The sequence below is a fragment of the Salvelinus alpinus genome, chromosome 12 (assembly GCF_045679555.1).
Source record: "Salvelinus alpinus chromosome 12, SLU_Salpinus.1, whole genome shotgun sequence".
NCBI classification, from domain to species: Eukaryota; Metazoa; Chordata; class Actinopteri; order Salmoniformes; family Salmonidae; genus Salvelinus; species Salvelinus alpinus.
Genome location: NC_092097.1, coordinates 53739202 through 53757519, shown reverse-complemented (window position 1 = coordinate 53757519; position 18318 = coordinate 53739202). Strand labels below are relative to the sequence as shown.

The window sequence follows — 18318 nt, the reverse complement described above, 5'->3', positions numbered from 1 at the left end:
TACCGTTGAAGGGACCCTAACCCTTATGTACCGTTGAAGGGACCCTAACCCTAACCCTTATGTACCGTTGAAGGGACCCTAACCCTAACCCTTATGTACCGTTGAAGGGACCCTAACCCTAACCCTTATGTACCGTTGAAGGGACCCTAACCCTAACCCTTATGTACCGTTGAAGGGACCCTAACCCTAACCCTTATGTACCGTTGAAGGGACCCTAACCCTAACCCTTATGTACCGTTGAAGGGACCCTAACCCTAACCCTTATGTACCGTTGAAGGGACCCTAACCCTAACCCTTATGTACCGTTGAAGGGACCCTAACCCTAACCCTTATGTACCGTTGAAGGGACCCTAACCCTAACCCTTATGTACCGTTGAAGGGACCCTAACCCTAACCCTTATGTACCGTTGAAGGGACCCTAACCCTAACCCTTATGTACCGTTGAAGGGACCCTAACCCTAACCCTTATGTACCGTTGAAGGGACCCTAACCCTAACCCTTATGTACCGTTGAAGGGACCCTAACCCTAACCCTTATGTACCGTTGAAGGGACCCTAACCCTAACCCTTATGTACCGTTGAAGGGACCCTAACCCTAACCCTTATGTACCGTTGAAGGGACCCTAACCCTTATGTACCGTTGAAGGGACCCTAACCCTAACCCTTATGTACCGTTGAAGGGACCCTAACCCTAACCCTTATGTACCGTTGAAGGGACCCTAACCCTAACCCTTATGTACCGTTGAAGGGACCCTAACCCTTATGTACCGTTGAAGGGACCCTAACCCTAACCCTTATGTACCGTTGAAGGGACCCTAACCCTAACCCTTATGTACCGTTGAAGGGACCCTAACCCTAACCCTTATGTACCGTTGAAGGGACCCTAACCCTAACCCTTATGTACCGTTGAAGGGACCCTAACCCTAACCCTTATGTACCGTTGAAGGGATGGTGCGAGATTTTGGCAATGAAGACGTGGATACCTTTTGTATATCTGCGTGCTGTTTGAAAAAAGTTGAAGGTACTGTAGTTGTGTGAGCCATTGCTAATTAGCATTAGCACAATGACTAGAAGTCTACGGGTACAGCTAGCATGCGTCCAGTCATCTGGTTAAGTAGAAAAAGGACTTAATTGCCACTGTAATATTACTTCTCTCTAGGTACTGTTTATAAAAATGTATCATACAAAATGGCTTTTAGTGGTAAAGAATTGTTTTTGTACAGTTCGTTTTTTGACATTGATACATTGTATTAGTACAAACTGGCTTCTAAAGAGGTCAACCGGTTATCTAACAACAAAGGATGTACAGTAATGGGGTTAAAGGATGGTGCTTTATCTCTGTTGTCTAGAACTACCACGGTTCTGTGTGTGTGTGAACGTGCGTGTGCATTTGTGTGTGCGCTTATGTGTGTACCATCCTGTACCAGCCTATAAAAGGCGAACAAAGCAGCAGGAGGGGATCAGACAATAGGACAGACCTCCTGATATAGTACAGCTTCAGACCTCCTGATATAGTACAGCTTCAGACCTCCTGATATAGTACAGCTTCAGACCTGCTATAGTACAGCTTCAGACCTGATATAGTACAGCTTCAGACCTCCTGATATAGTACAGCTTCAGACCTGATAGAGTACAGCTTCAGACCTGCTATAGTACAGCTTCAGGCCTGATAGAGTAGATATTTAGGCCTCCTGATACAGTACAGCTTCAGACCTGATATAGTACAGCTTCAGAACTCCTGAAATAGTACAGCTTCATACCTGATATAGTACAGCTTCAGACCTCCTGATATAGTACAGCTTCAGAACTCCTGATATAGTACAGCTTCAGACCTGATATAGTACAGCTTCAAACCTGATATAGTACAGCTTCAAACCTGATATTGTACAGCTTCAGACCTCCTGATATAGTACAGCTTCAGAACTCCTGAAATAGTACTGCTTCAAACCTGATATAGTACAGCTTCAAACCTGATATAGTACAGCTTCAGACCTGATATAGTACAGCTTCAGACCTCCTGATATAGTACAGCTTCAGACCTCCTGATATAGTACAGCTTCAGACCTCCTGATATAGTACAGCTTCAGACCTCCTGATATAGTACAGCTTCAGAACTCCTGAAATAGTACAGCTTCATACCTCCTGATATAGTACAGCTTCAGACCTGACATAGTACAGCTTCATACCTGATATAGTACAGCTTCAGACCTGATATAGTACAGCTTCAGAACTCCTGAAATAGTACAGCTTCATACCTGATATTGTACAGCTTCAGATCTGATATAGTACAGCTTCAGACCTGATATAGTACAGCTTCATACCTGATATAGTACAGCTTCAGACCTCCTGATACAGTACAGCTACAGACCTCCTGATATAGGACAGCTTTAGACCTCCTGATATAGTACAGCTTCAGAACTCCTGAGATAGTACAGCTTCATACCTGATATAGTACAGCTTCAGACCTCCTGATATAGTACAGCTTCAGACCTCCTGATATAGTACAGCTACAAACCTCCTGATATAGTACAGCTTCAGACCTGCTATAGTACAGCTTCAGACCTCCTGATATAGTACAGCATCAGACCTCCTGATATAGTACAACTTCATACCTCCTGATATTGTTCAGCTTCAGACCTGATATAGTACAGCTTCAGACCTGATATAGTACAGCTTCAGACCTGATATAGTACAAATACAGACCTCCTGATATAGTACAGCTTCATACCTGATATAGTACAGCTTCAGACCTGTACCTGTCTGTACTGTACCTAAATGTTTTGTCCTGGACATGCTGTTTTTCTTCCCAGGAAAAAGAATGCCTGTTAGTGTATTGTATTTCAAACATGTCTGTGACCGTAACATCTCCACATAAATATATGTGACCCGTTTTAAGGAGGTTGTGCAGTCGTGGCCAAAAGTTTTGAGAATGACACAAATATAAATTTTCACAAAGTCTGCTGCCTCAGTGTATTTAGATATTTTTGTCAGATGTTACTATGGAATACTGAAGTATAATTATAAGCATTTCATATGTGTCAAAGGACAATTACATGAAGTTGATGCAAAGAGTCAATATTTGCAGTGTTGACCCTTCTTTTTCAAGACCTCTGCAATCCGCCCTGGCATGCTGTCAATTAACTTCTGGGCCACATCCTGACTGATGGCAGCCCATTCTTGCATAATCAATGCTTGGAGTTTGTCAGAATTTGTGGGGTTTTGTTTGTCCACCCGCCTCTTGAGGATTGACCACAAGTTCTCAATGGGATTAAGGTCTGGGGAGTTTCCTGGGCATGGACCCAAAATATCAATGTTTTGTTCCCCGAGCCACTTAGTTATCACTTTTGCCTTATGGCAAGGTGCTCCATCATGCTGGAAAAGGCATTGTTCGTCACCAAACTGTTCCTGGATGGTTGGGAGAAGATGCTCTCGGAGGATGTGTTGGTACCATTCTTAATTCATGGCTGTGTTCTTAGAAAAAAATGTGAGTAAGCCCACTCCCTTGGCTGAGAAGCAACCCCACACATGAATGGTCTCAGGATGCTTTACTGTTGGCATGACACAGGACTGATGGTAGCGCTCACCTTGTCTTCTCCGGACAAGCTTTTTTCCGGATGCCCCAAACAATCGGAAAGGGGATTCACCCGAGAAAATGACAAATGGCAAGCTCTGTACTGGTGGTGCCCCGATCCCGCAGCTGAATCAACTTTAGGAGACGGTCCTGGCGCTTGCTGGACTTTCTTGGGCGCCCTGAAGCCTTCTTCACAACAATTGAACCGCTCTTCTTGAAGTTCTTGAGGATCCGATAAATGGTTGATTTACGTGCAATCTTACTGGCAGCAATATCCTTGCCTGGGAAGCCCTTTTTGTGCAAAGCAAAAATTACCTTGCAGGTAACCATGGTTGACAGAGGAAGAACAATGATTCCAAGCACCACCCTCCTTTTGAAGCTTCCAGTCTGTTATTCATGACAGAGTGATCTCCAGCCTTGTCCTCGTCAACACTCACACCTGTGTTAACGAGAGAATCACTGACATGATGTCAGCTGGTGTAACGTTCGTCGTCGGAATGAGACCAAAGCGCAGCGTGGAAAGTGTTCATAATTTAATGTTCACAAAAACACTCAAACAAAATGACAAACGGAGAAAACCAAAGCGCACAGTTCTGTCAGGGAAACAACCGAAACAGAAAACAACACCCCACAAAACCCAAACGGAAAATGACAACTTATATATGATCCCCAATCAGAGACAACGATAGACAGCTGCCTCTGATTGGGAACCACACACGGCAAAACAACAAAGAAATAGAAAACATAGATTTTCCCACACGACTCAAACCCTGATCTAACCAAACATAGAGAATAAATAAGGATCTCTAAGGTCAGGGCGTGACAGCTGGTCCTTTTGTGGCAGGGCTGAAATGCAGTGGACATGTTTTTGGGGGATTTGTTCATGTGCATGGCAAAGAGGGACTTTGCAATTAATTGCAATTCATCTCAGCACTCTTCATAACATTCTGGAGTATATGCAAATTGCCATCATACAAACTGAGGCAGCAGACTTTGTGAAAATGTATATTTGTGTCATTCTCAAAACTTTTGGCCACAACTGAAAGCCTTCAACTGAAGTGTCCGCATTTCCGCATTTAACCCAACCCCTCTGAAACAGAGAGGTGTGTCGGGGCTGCCTTAAAAAACACCCACATCTTCGGCGCCTGGGGAACAGTGGGTTAGTAACCTTTTGGTTACTAGCCCAACGCTCTAACCACTAGGCTACCTGCTTCCCACTTCAAGAAGCTAGGCGTATGTTGCACATCACTACTTCACAGGAGAGGCATTTCAATGTTTTTGTCACGTTCCTGACCTTGTTTTCCTTTTGTATTGTTGTGTTTAGTGGGTCAGGACGTGAGCTGGGTGGGCAGTCTGTGTTGTTTGTTCTATGTTTAGTGTCAGGTTTAATTGACCTTGTATGGCTCTCAATCAGAGGCAGGTGTTTTCGTTTTCCTCTGATTGAGAGACATACATAGGGAGGTTGTTTCACATTGTTTGTCGTGGGTGGTTGTCTTCCGTGTCTGTATGTTATTTCGTACCACACGGGACTGTTTCGGTTTGTATGTAGTCTGTTCCTGTTCGTGCGTTCTTCGTGTCTATGTAAGTTCTCATGTTTAGGTCAGTCTACGTCGTTTGTTATTTTGTATCATTTCAAGTGTAGTTCGTGTTCGTTTTTTCGTCTTGTCAATAAATTCATTATGTATTCACAACCCGCTGCACCTTGGTTCAATCCCTGCTCCTCCTCTTCGGATGAAGAGGAGGAGGACAGCCGTTACAGTTTTTTAGTTTTTTTTTATCAAAATGTGTTCAGGAACATGTGAACTTTCATGTACCTTAATAACAAACTTGTATGCCATCTGTAAATATGAATAAAAGTATTAAATTATGAGCCTAGTTGGTTTAGCCACGTAAAAATACTGTTACAGTCAGTCTCGTACAAACTTGAACCAAGGCGCAGAGAAATACAGCAGGCAGAGGTGAGGATAAATCCAGAACATTTACCGAAGCTTACACAGCAAAACAATGACGCACATGAATCACTAAACAAAACAAGAGACCTGAGCAACCGACCTAGTCCACAGAGGACCTAAATAGTCATATACCAGGTGAACCCAATAAGCCCAATCAGGCTCACCTGGACACTAGAAAACATAAGGGTGCCCTCCAGTGGCACCCTCAGGGAGTACACCCCGAGGTGACCTCTGACCTGTGACAAATACAGGTACCTTCCCACTAGCCATGATTGGCTGAGATAATGGCTGGGCTGGAAATGCCGAAAGATGAGTTTGGATTGGCCTGCCATATAGCATGCTTCTGCCTATAACATGAGCTGCTCAGTATGTGTCGATAATCCTTTCTACCACTGCTTTTTTTTAAGATACCATGAAGAACTGAAACAGTGTTGCTACTGCTCTCAACATTGCTTCCCTGAAGTTAATAGCTCTATAAACAGATATAAGTTGTGATTGACTACATTCTGGAGGACGATCGTGCCCCGCTGACAATCTCTGACTCTGAAAATGAATCAGACGATTAGGAAATCCTTGATTTGGGTAAAAAACATGTTCATTGAATCAGACATTGTAGAGTCTTCTGATGGGGAAGAAACGGCGTTCAACAGTGTTGTTGTCACGGAAGAAGTTAGGCGAGTTTTGAGTGGAATGGCCAGTGGAAGCAGAGAGATGATTGCAAAATGTGGAGAGAGTCGAAAAGAGAACACACAAGAAGGCTGTTGTATAAAACACCTTTCTCCGGAATACATCTTCAAACTGAGGGTAAGGTGTATGAAACACTAACCCTTGTTTCAATTGAAGCAGAAAAACTGCAGAACCCCATGGCTATACACTACTGCACCAATTACAGTGTGAAAACAGCCAATCAGAGTGGTAAACACTAGAGAGTGTAGATAAACAGCCAATCAGAGTGGTAAACACTAGAGAGTGTATGTAAACAGCCAATCAGAGTGGTAAACACTAGAGAGTGTAGATAAACAGCCAACCAGAGTAGTAAACTCTAGTGAGCGTAGCTAAACAGCCAATCATAGTGGTCGACAGTAGTGTGGAAACAGACCTCTCAAATAAAATGTCGTAGGAATGAAAGCACCAGGTAATTTACCTTGATTGTAGGCTTCCTGGTGGAGAATCCTCGGTACCATCCTGAAAGAGAGAAAATAACAAAATCAGTGTTTAGGAGAGATCTGGAAAAAACCCTGATCTCGACCCTCAGAACACCCGCAGAAAACACCCATGATCTCGACCCTCAGCCCACCCGCAGAAAATACCCCTGATATCAACATTCAGCCCACCCGCAGAAAACACCCCTGATATCAACCCTCAGCCCACCCACAGAAAATACCCCTGATATCGACCCTCAGCCCACCCGCAGAAAATACCCCTGATATCAACCCTCAGCCCACCCGCAGAAAATACCCATGATATCAACCCTCAGCCCACCCACAGAAAACACCCCTGATATCGACCCTCAGCCCACCCGCAGAAAATACCTCTGATATCGACCCTCAGCCCACCCGCAGAAAATACCCCTGATATCGACCCTCAGCCCACCCACAGAAAACACCCCTGATATCAACCCTCAGCCCACCCGCAGAAAACACCCCTGATATCGACCCTCAGCCCACCCGCAGAAAATACCTCTGATATCGACCCTCAGCCCACCCACAGAAAATACCTCTGATATCGACCCTCAGCCCACCCGCAGAAAATACCCCTGATATCAACCCTCAGCCCACCCACAGAAAACACCCCTGATCTCGACCCTCAGCCCACCCACAGAAAACACCCCTGATCTCGACCCTCAGCCCACCCACAGAAAACACCCCTGATCTCGACCCTCAGCCCACCCGCAGAAAATACCTCTGATATCAACCCTCAGCCCACCCGCAGAAAACACCCGGTCAACAGTTTCAGTATCATGGTCATATTCAGTATAATGTGAGAGTGAATGGGGTCAGGTAGGACTGATGTTACCTTAATGTTCAGTATAATGTGAGAGTGAATGGGGTCAGGTAGGACTGATGTTACCTTAATGATCAGTATAATGTGAGAGTGAATGGGGTCAGGTAGGACTGATGTAATGTTCAGTATAATGTGAGAGTGAATGGGGTCAGGTAGGACTGATGTTACCTTAATGTTCAGTATAATGTGAGAGTGAATGGGGTCAGGTAGGACTGATGTTACCTTAATGATCAGTATAATGTGAGAGTGAATGGGGTCAGGTAGGACTGATGTAATGTTCAGTATAATGTGAGAGTGAATGGGGTCAGGTAGGACTGATGTTATCTTAATGTTCAGTATAATGTGAGAGTGAATGGGGTCAGGTAGGACTGATGTTACCTTAATGATCAGTATAATGTGAGAGTGAATGGGGTCAGGTAGGACTGATGTAATGTTCAGTATAATGTGAGAGTGAATGGGGTCAGATAGGACTGCTGTTACCTTAATGTTCAGTATAATGTGAGAGTGAATGGGGTCAGGTAGGACTGATGTTACCTTGCGGCCTCTGAGACCTCAACATAATTGTAGTAGTCTAACTCTCAGACATGTTACAGAGTGAAAGGTTATAATGCGATATAACACAGGGGGAAGTTAAATAAGAGAGCCAGCAGTGAGTCCTGAAGCCTCGTAGACTTGACAAATGGGCCTCAGATACTTCCACATAATTGGAGGAGCCTAGCTAACTCTCATCTGAATATGGAAAATTGTTTCATCAATGTAATTAACGAGAATACAGATTGGCACACACACACAAGTGCGTGCGTGCATACGTACACACACACACACATGCCCAAACCAAACACACACACAGACACACAAACACCTCACAACGGACAGGCTTATTCCCTTATTCCCTAATAGCCTTATTCCATTATTCCCTTATTCCCTAATAGCCTTATTCCCTTATTCCCTAATAGCCTTATTCCCTTATCCCCTTATTCCCTTATCCCCTTATTCCCTTATTCCCTAATAGCCTTATTCCCTTATTCCCTAATAGCCTTATTCCCTTATCCCCTTATTCCCTTATCCCCTTATTCCCTTATTCCCTATTAGCATTATTCCCTTATTATCTTATTCCCTTATTCCCTTATTCCCCAACACTATATGGAAATGTGGGAAGATAAATAAGAGAGAAGCTAGCATTCAGATGGACAGAGAGAGACAAAGAGACAGACAGAGAGACAGATGGACAGATGGAGAGACAAACTGAAAGACAGACAGACAGACAGAGAGAGAGAGAGAGAGAGAGAGAGAGAGAGACGGACGGACGGATGGACGGTTTAATTACCACATCACGGTGTTTTAATGCACAGCGTGTAGCTGTGTCAATGAGTTCTTCTCTCCAGCTGATGGAATAATGGAATTAAAATTATTCTGCAGTGGCCAGACAGCCAGACAGACAGACAGACAGACAGCCAGACAGACAGCCAGCCAGACAGACAGACAGACAGACAGACAGACAGACAGACAGACAGACAGACAGACAGACAGACAGACAGACAGACAGACAGACAGACAGACAGACAGACAGACAGACAGACAGACAGACAGACAGACAGACAGACAGACAGAGAGAGAGAGAGAGAGAGAGCAGAGAGCATGCTGAGAAAGCAAAGAGAGAGTGTGAGAGAGAGAGTGAGAGAGAGTGAGAGACGGACGGACGGACGGACAGAGAGAGAGAGGGACTGACTGGACTGGATACTATTCACTGTCTGTTACACCTGTGGCATCGCAAGAGAAGCCTGCTGGATGTGTTTCATTAACACAGGATACTGACACACCTTGTGTTGTGTTAACAGGATACTGACACACCTTGTGTTGTGTTAACAGGATACTGACACACCTTGTGTTGTGTTAACAGGATACTGACACACCTTGTGTTGTGTTAACACAGGATACTAACACACCTTGTGTTGTGTTAACACAGGATACTGACACACCTTGTGTTGTGTTAACAGGATACTGACACACCTTGTGTTGTGTTAACACAGGATACTAACACACCTTGTGTTGTGTTAACACAGGATACTAACACACCTTGTGTTGTGTTAACACAGGATACTAACACACCTTGTGTTGTGTTAACAGGATACTGACACACCTTGTGTTGTGTTAACAGGATACTAACACACCTTGTGTTGTGTTAACACAGGATACTGACACACCTTGTGTTGTGTTAACAGGATACTGACACACCTTGTGTTGTGTTAACAGGATACTGACACACCTTGTGTTGTGTTAACAGCAACAAACGCTGACACTACACATCCAAGTATATCTGACCAAATTATGAAAGACAAGAATTGTAATTTTGAATTCCGTAAAGTGAGTGCTGAAGAGGTGAAAACATTATTGTTGTACATCAACAATGACAAACCACCGGGGTCTGACAACTTGGATTGAAAATTACAGAGGAAATTAGTGGACGATATTGCCACTCCTATTTGCCATATTTTCCATCTAAGCCTACTAGAAAGTGTGTGCCCTCAGGCCTGGAGGGAAGCAAAAGTCAATATGTTACCTAAGAATAGTAAAGCCCCCTTTACTGGCTCAAATAGCCAGGGCAGCTGGCAGCTGTCTAGGCCCCTTACTTTTTTGAGTAAAGCCAGTGTGTCTATGTATGCGGATGACTCAACACTATACACGTCAGCTACTACAGTGACTGAAATGACTGCAGCCCTGAAAACAAAGAGCTGCAGTTAGTTTCAGAATGGGTGGCAAGGAATAAGTTAGTCCTAAATATTTCAAAAACTAAAAGAATTGTATTTGGGACAAATCATTCACTAAATTCTAAACCTCAACTAAATCTTGTAATAAATAATGTGGAAATTGAGCAAGTTGAGGTGACTAAAAACTGCTTGGAGTAACCCTGGATTGTAAAAGTTCATGGTCAAAACATATTGATACAACAGTGGCTAAGATGGGGAGAGGTCTGACCAAGCGCTACTCTGCCTTCTTAACAGCAATATCAACAAGGTAGATCGTTCAGGCTCTAGTTTTGTCGCACCTGGACTACTGTTCAGTCGTGTGGTCAGTTCAGTCGTGTGGTCAGGTGCCACAAATTGCAATTGTCTCAGAACAGAGCAGCCCTCAGAACAGAGCAGTCCTATTATCCTGACCCTTGGATATACAAAGAAAGCTAACGTTAATGATATGCATGTCAATCTTTCCTGGCTCAAAGTGGAGGGGAGATTGAATTCATCACTACTTGTATTTGTGAAAGGCATTACATGTCGAAAGCACTGAGCAGTGTGTTTAAACGACTAGCACACAGCAGACCTCCCATGCATACCCCACAAGACATGCCACCAGAGGTCTCTTCACAGTCCAGAATAGACTATGGGAGGCGCACAGTACTACATAGAGCCATGACTACATGGAACTCTATTCCACATCAGGTAACTGATGCAAGCAGTAGAATCAGATTTAAAAAATTATGGAACAGCGGAGACAGTGAAGAAACACACACAATCACAGACACGATAACATATGCACTATACACACACGTAAACATGTTTTTTTGTGTGTTGTAGATACGTGGTTGTGGAGTAGGGGCCTGAGGGCACACACGTAGTGTGTTGTGAAGTCTGTTTTGAATGTATTGTAATTTTTAACAAATCGTATAACTGCCTCGGCAGCAGCTAACGGGCATCCTAATGGGGATCCATAATAAATACAAATACGAACTACTACTACTGCTAACCACTGGCCAGGCTTTGAGCCCTTCAACACACACTAACATTGATCCTCTAGGATCTCTGGGACTGGGATCTGCTATGAGAAGTCTCTTATTGCTCTGAAACATAGAAACCCCCCCCCCCCCCCCCCCCCCATTCCATCCCATCAACAGAGCTGTGTGTGATCTGACCAAGCGTTAGGGTTAATGGAATAGACAGAGTAGATTTCCCTGGAGAGATAGAGCAGATAACGGTGTGTGTGTGTGTGTGTGTGTGTGTGTGTGTGTGTGTGTCGCTCCTTCCCGGCCTCCTATCCTGATCGATACACAACGAGAGGCCCAGTGAACCATGTCTAATGTCACACCATCAGACTCATTATCAGTAGGTTAACACAGGTCCAGTTCACATCCAGAGTCACAGCTACAGTCACAGCCGTCCCACATCCAGAGTCACAGCTACAGACACAGCTGTCTCACATCCAGAGTCACAGCTACAGTCACAGCCGTCTCACATCCAGAGTCACAGCTACAGTCACAGCTGTCTCACATCCAGAGTCACAGCTACAGTCACAGCCGTCTCACATCCAGAGTCACAGCCATCTCACATCCAGAGTCACAGCTACAGTCACAGCTGTCTCACATTCAGAGTCACAGCTACAGTCACAGCTGTCTCACATCCAGAGTCACAGCTACAGTCACAGCCGTCTCACATCCAGAGTCACAGCTACAGTCACAGCTGTCTCACATCCAGAGTCACAGCTACAGTCACAGCTGTCTCACATCCAGAGTCACAGCTACAGTCACAGCCGTCTCACATCCAGAGTCACAGCTACAGTCACAGCTGTCTCACATCCAGAGTCACAGCTACAGACACAGCTGTCCCACATCCAGAGTCACAGCCGTCTCACATCCAGAGTCACAGCTACAGTCACAGCCGTCTCACATCCAGAGTCACAGCTACAGTCACAGCTGTCTCACATCCAGAGTCACAGCTACAGTCACAGCTGTCTCACATCCAGAGTCACAGCTACAGTCACAGCCGTCTCACCTGCCTACTGGCTTTGCCTGCTTCTTACGAATACCTATAGAGTCAGGGAGGCTATGGAGTCAGGGAGGCTATGGAGTCAGGGAGGCTATAGAGTCAGGGAGACTATGGAGTCAGGGAGACTATAGAGTCAGGGAGACTATGGAGTCAGGGAGACTATGGAGTCAGGGAGACTATAGAGTCAGGGAGGCTATGGAGTCAGGGAGACTATAGAGTCAGGGAGGCTATGGAGTCAGGGAGGCTATAGAGTCAGGGAGGCTATGGAGTCAGGGAGGCTATAGAGTCAGGGAGTCACGGAGACTATAGAGTCAGGGAGACTATGGAAGCAGGGAGACTATGGAGTCAGGGAGGCCATGGAGTCAGGGAGACTATGGAGTCAGGGAGGCCATGGAGTCAGGGAGACTATGGAGTCAGGGAGGCTATGGAGTCAGGGAGACTATGAAAGCAGATCATTTCTTCAATATATGAACTGTCTATAGGGGTTATAGCTTGTCAGAGAAGGGCTTGTGCAACAATGACTACTACTAAACCTCCAGAGAACATGAGAACATGACAGTGTTGCAGCACAGCGTGGGTATGTGAACACCAGTACTGTATATTAAATGCTGTAGAACTAACTCACCTTCACATTTCTCCAGTATCTGAATTGTCTCTCCTATCTCCAGAGACAGACCCTGCGTCACGGTCCCTCGAAACGTACAGATCACTGAGGGAAAGAAGAGAGAGAAGGGATGAGTTTTCAGACGACAAACAGGTACCAACGAAGGAAGAATTGCATAGTAGACGGGCACAAATTTGTTTTATTTTAATATATTTTTTTATCCAGTCGGATAAACACTCCAAACAGCCTACCCGACTGCTCAGAGGCGTCCGCATGGTCCTAAAGTACACCGTCACCTCGGTTTGTATCACATTCCAATGATATAGCACACTATAACCCGAGGGCAGAGACACCCTTCACCCTATTCACACTGTAATCATGGGGCAGAGAAACCCCTCACCCTATTCACACTGTAACCCTGGGGAAGAAAACCCTTCACCCTATTCACACTGTAACCCTGGGGCAGAGAAACCCTTCACCCTATTCACACTGTAACCATGGGGCAGAGAAACCCTTCACCCTATTCACACTGTAACCCTGGGGCAGAGAAACCCCTCACCCTATTCACACTGTAACCCTGGGGCAGAGAAACCCTATTCATAGAGCAGGTGTAGAGGTTTGGTGGCTCTATGTGGATCGGTAGGGCATGTGGATCGGTAGGGCATGTGGATCGGTAGTGCATGTGGATCGGTAGGGCATGTGGATCGGTAGGGCATGTGGATCGGTAGGGCATGTGGATCGGTAGGGCATGTGGATCGGTAGGGCATGTGGATCGGTAGGGCATGTGGATCGGTAGGGCATGGATCGGTAGGGCATGGATCGGTAGGGCATGTGGATCGGTAGGGCATGGATCGGTAGGGCATGTGGATCGGTAGGGCATGGATCGGTAGGGCATGTGGATCGGTAGGGCATGTGAGTGTTAAGCCGCTCACGGTTTTGTTATCTCATCTCCCAGCTCCAGAGACAAAGCAGCAGTCGTTCTACTGTGGAGGTTCAGTCACATCATACTGTAACCCAGAACAACATCACTGCCACTGGCATAGCCACTCTATCAGACCCACTGACAGGAACAGGCTGGGGCTGGTGGTGGCCTCTTTCTCTGTTCTCTGATCTCTGACCTCTCTCCCTGTCTCTCTCTAACTCTCTCTCCCTGTTTATCTCTCTCTCTCTCTCTCTGGCTCTCTCTCCCTGTCTCTCCCTAACTCTCTCTCTCTCTGTTTATCTCTCTCTCTCTCTCTTTCTCTCTCTCTCTCTCTGGCCTTCTTTCTTTATTCCTCCTATTGCTCTTTCTCCTCTCTCACACTCTTTTAATTTCACCCTCTGTATCTCTCTCTATTCTCTCTTTCTCCCTCTTTATCCCACTCTAATCTCTCTCTCTTTCTTCCTCTCTCTCTTTCTCCCCCCCTCTCTCTCTCGCTCTCTCTCTCTCGCCCCCTGGCCTGCATCCCCTCTCTCTCTCTCTCTCTCTCTCTCTCTCTCTCTCTCTCTCTCTCTCTCTCTCTCTCTCTCTCTCTCTCTCTCTCTCTCTCTCTCTCTCTCGCCCCCTGGCCTGCATCCCCTCTCTCTCCCTCTCTCTCGCCCCCTGGCCTGCATCCCCTCTCTCTCCCTCTCTCTCCCTCTCTCTCGCCCCCTGGCCTGCATCCCCTCTCTCTCCCTCTCTCTCGCCCCCTGGCCTGCATCCCCTCTCTCTCCCTCTCTCTCGCCCCCTGGCCTGCATCCCCTCTCTCTCCCTCTCTCTCGCCCCCTGGCCTGCATCCCCTCTCTCTCCCTCTCTCTCGCCCCCTGGCCTGCATCCCCTCTCTCTCTCTCTCTCTCTCGCCCCCTGGCCTGGATCCCCTCTCTCTCTCCCTCTCTCTCTCTCTCCCTCTCTCTCTCTCTCGCCCCCTGGCCTGCATCCCCTCTCTCTCCCTCTCTCTCGCCCCCTGGCCTGCATCCCCTTTCTCTCTCTCCCTCTCTCTCTCTCTCGCCCCCTGGCATTCATCCCCTCTCTCTCCCTCTCTCTCGCCCCCTGGCCTGCATCCCCTCTCTCTCCCTCTCGCCCCCTGGCCTGCATCCCCTCTCTCTCCCTCTCTCTCACCCCCTGGCCTGCATCCCCTCTCTCTCCCTCTCTCTCGCCCCCTGGCTTGCATCCCCTCTCTCTCCAGATTAGTGATTCCGTGGCTGCCTGTCCTCTCTGTTGTCCATAAAGCCTCACGCTAAGCCCACTACCGGGAAGTGGGCATGCCCTGTCCTCTAATGATGATTCTAGTATATTATAGGACCAGATTAGTAGGCAGACTGAGATACAGACATAGGCAGGAATGGATGGAATCCCTTAGAATATAGAATAGCTGAAGAGCTTTGTTAATGTAACATCAGTATATTAGTGTAACTGTAAAGTGTTAGTATTATGTTATGTTTCATTAAGAAACATTTTTGGAATGTTGGAATACAGTTGGGATTGTTGCCAGATAAACCAGATCAAAAAGAATAATAAAAACATTTGAGTCGTGACTCGTGTGTGTTGGACTTGTGTTGTTGTTGCCAGTGTTGTGCGGAGTCATCACATGGAACCATTAAACCAGAGTTCTGTCCCTGGCTGTTCTTTCTGTTCTGGATGCAGAATGTTTGTGGTGTTACTAAGCAACATGCTTCTGAAGCAGAATACAGAATGAAGAACAGGGATTAGAGAAGTCCCTGGCTCCTCCTACTGACACCCTGCATTCCATCAGTCAGAACAACACCACCAACATATAGGCCTGTACAGCTAGCCGCTCACACACACACACACACACACACACACACACACACACACACACACACACACACACACACACACACACACACACACACACACACACACACACACACACACACACACACACACACAAGCTGACATCCAGGTGCATGCATCATCTAACAACGAGGGTCTATTTAACCAATAACAGACATCTTGAACTGTGACATACGCTGAGAATACCAAACATCAGGATCACCTTCCTAATATTGAGTTGTCCCCTTTTGTCCTCAGAACAGCCTCGGTTCATCAGGCCATGGACTCGACAAGGCGTCGAAAGCATTGCACAGGTATATTGGCCCATGTTGACACCAAAGCTTCCCACGGTTGTGTCAAGTTGGCTGAATGTCCTTTGGGTGGTGGACCATTCTTGATACACATGGGAAACTGTTGAGCGTGACAAAAAACTCAGCGGCGTTGCAGTTCTTGTCACAAACGCAAGGCACCTGCTACCATAACCTGTTCAAAGGCATTATTATGTCCAACCCATCAACCGTCTGAATGGCATACATACACAATCCATGTCTCAATATTGTTTCAAGGCTTAAAAATACTTATTTAACCTGTCTACTCCCCATCTACACTGACGGAAGTGGATTTAACAAGTGATATCAATAAGGGATCATAGCTTTCACCTGGATTAATCTGATCAATGTCAGTGTTCTTAATGTTTTGTATTGTCAGTGTATCTTGACATCAATATTCAGCACCAGTCAAAACACACTACACACTCCCAATGCCACACATACACAGGACTAAAAGCAGAGAAAGAATCAGAACATATTATCTGTAATGCCATCTGCGTTCTCCAGCTCTGTTCAGACGTCAGACAAAGAGCAGTTTGTGAGGCCATTTAGTGTTCTGATTTACCAAGCCTGACAACATGATGCAATTTGCACTTCTACTTCAAAAGCTTTGGGTTAATATTTCATGTGTTGTGGGGAAACACTTCGCCACAGAGTACTGCTGTAAACATTTAAAGGACAACTGACTAGTTAAGGATCATATCACATCGACCTTACCTGACACCCTAGACCCACTTCAATTTGCTTACCGCCACAATAGATCCACAGACGATGCAATCGCAATCACAGTGCACACTGCACACTGCACACTGCCCTGTCCCATCTGGACAAGAGGAATACCTATGTAAGAATGCTGTCCATTGACTACAGCTCAGCCTTCAACACCATAGTACCCTCCAAGCTCATCATTAAGCTTGGGGCCCTGGGTCTGAACCCCGCCCTGTGCAACTGGGTCCTGGACTTCCTGAACGACCGCCCCCAGGTGGTGAAGGTAGGAAACAACACCTCCACTTTGCTGATCCTCAACACAGGGGCCCAACACAGGGGCCCTCTCCTGTACTCCCTGTTCACCCATGACTATGTGGCCACACACACCTCCCACTCAATCATCAAGTTTGCAGACGACACAACAGTAGTAGGCCTGATTACCAACAATGAAGAGACGGTCTACAGGGAGGTGGTGAGGGCCCTGGTGGAGTGGTGCCAGGAAAACAACCTCTCCCTCAACGTCAAAAAAAAAACGAAGGAGCTGCTCGTGGACTTCAGGAAACAGCAGAGGGAGCACCCCCCTATCTACATCAACGGGAACGCAGTGGAGAAGGTGAAAAGCTTCATGTTCCTCGGCATACACATCACTGACGATCTGAAATGGTCCACCCACACAGACAGTGTGGTGAGGAAGGGGCAACAGCGTCTTTTCAATCTCAGGAGGCTGAAGAAATTCGGCTTGGGCCCTAAGACCCTCACAAAATGTTTAAGATGCACAATGGAGAGCATCCTGTCGGGCTGTATCACCGCCTGGTACGGCAACTGCACCGCCCACAAACACAGGGCTCTCCAGAGGGTGGTGAGGTCTGCCCAACACATCACCGGGGGCACACTGCCTGCCCTCCAGGACACCTACAGCACCCGATGTCACAGAAAGGCCAAAAAGATCATCAAGGACAACAACCACCCGAGCCACGGCCTGTTCACCCCGCTATCATCCAGAAAGCGAGGTCAGTACAGGTGCATCAAAGCGGGGACAGAGAGATTGAAAAACAGCTTCCATCTGAAGGCCATCAGACTGTTAAATTGCCATCACTAGCCAGCTACCACCTGGTTACTCAACCCTGCACCTTAGAGGCTGCTGCCCTGTATACATAGACATGGAATCACTGGCCACTTTAAATGGAACCCTAGTCACTTTAATAATGTTTACATAATGCTTTACTCATCTCATATGTATATACTGTATTCTATTCAACTGTATTTTAGTCAGTAACCACTCCGACGTTGCTCATGCTAATATTTATAAATTTTATATAAACCCAGCAGCGTTGCAGTTCTTGTCACAAACCAGTGTGTCTGACACCTACTACCATAACCTGTTCAAAGGCACTTAAATGTTTTGACCATTCATCCTCTGAATGGCACACATAAAAACCCATGAATCAATTGTTTCTTGGCTTAATTTTGATTTTTTAACTCGTCTCCTCCCCTTCATCTACACTGACAGAAGTGGATTTAACAAGTGACATCAATAAGGGATCGTAGCTTTCACCTGGATACACCTGGTCAGCCGATGTCAGTGCTCTTAACACACTGACCACTTTAATAATGTTTACAGACTGCTTTACTCATCTCATAT

The 18318-nt window shown here is 46.2% G+C and overlaps 1 protein-coding gene across 5 annotated transcripts in view; it reads right to left on the bottom strand.

The window, feature by feature from the left end:
* The window catches only part of dock3 (dedicator of cytokinesis 3), a 414918-nt gene that overhangs the window by 276074 nt on the left and 120526 nt on the right, over positions 1-18318 (bottom strand). For all 5 annotated transcript variants that reach the window (XM_071336834.1, XM_071336838.1, XM_071336835.1 and 2 more), the window contains exons 2-3: positions 12909-12992; positions 6667-6707 (exon numbers count right to left, since the gene is read on the bottom strand). In XM_071336834.1, the coding sequence (XP_071192935.1) occupies positions 6667-6707; positions 12909-12992 (125 nt within the window). The remainder of the gene's footprint in view (positions 1-6666; positions 6708-12908; positions 12993-18318) is intronic.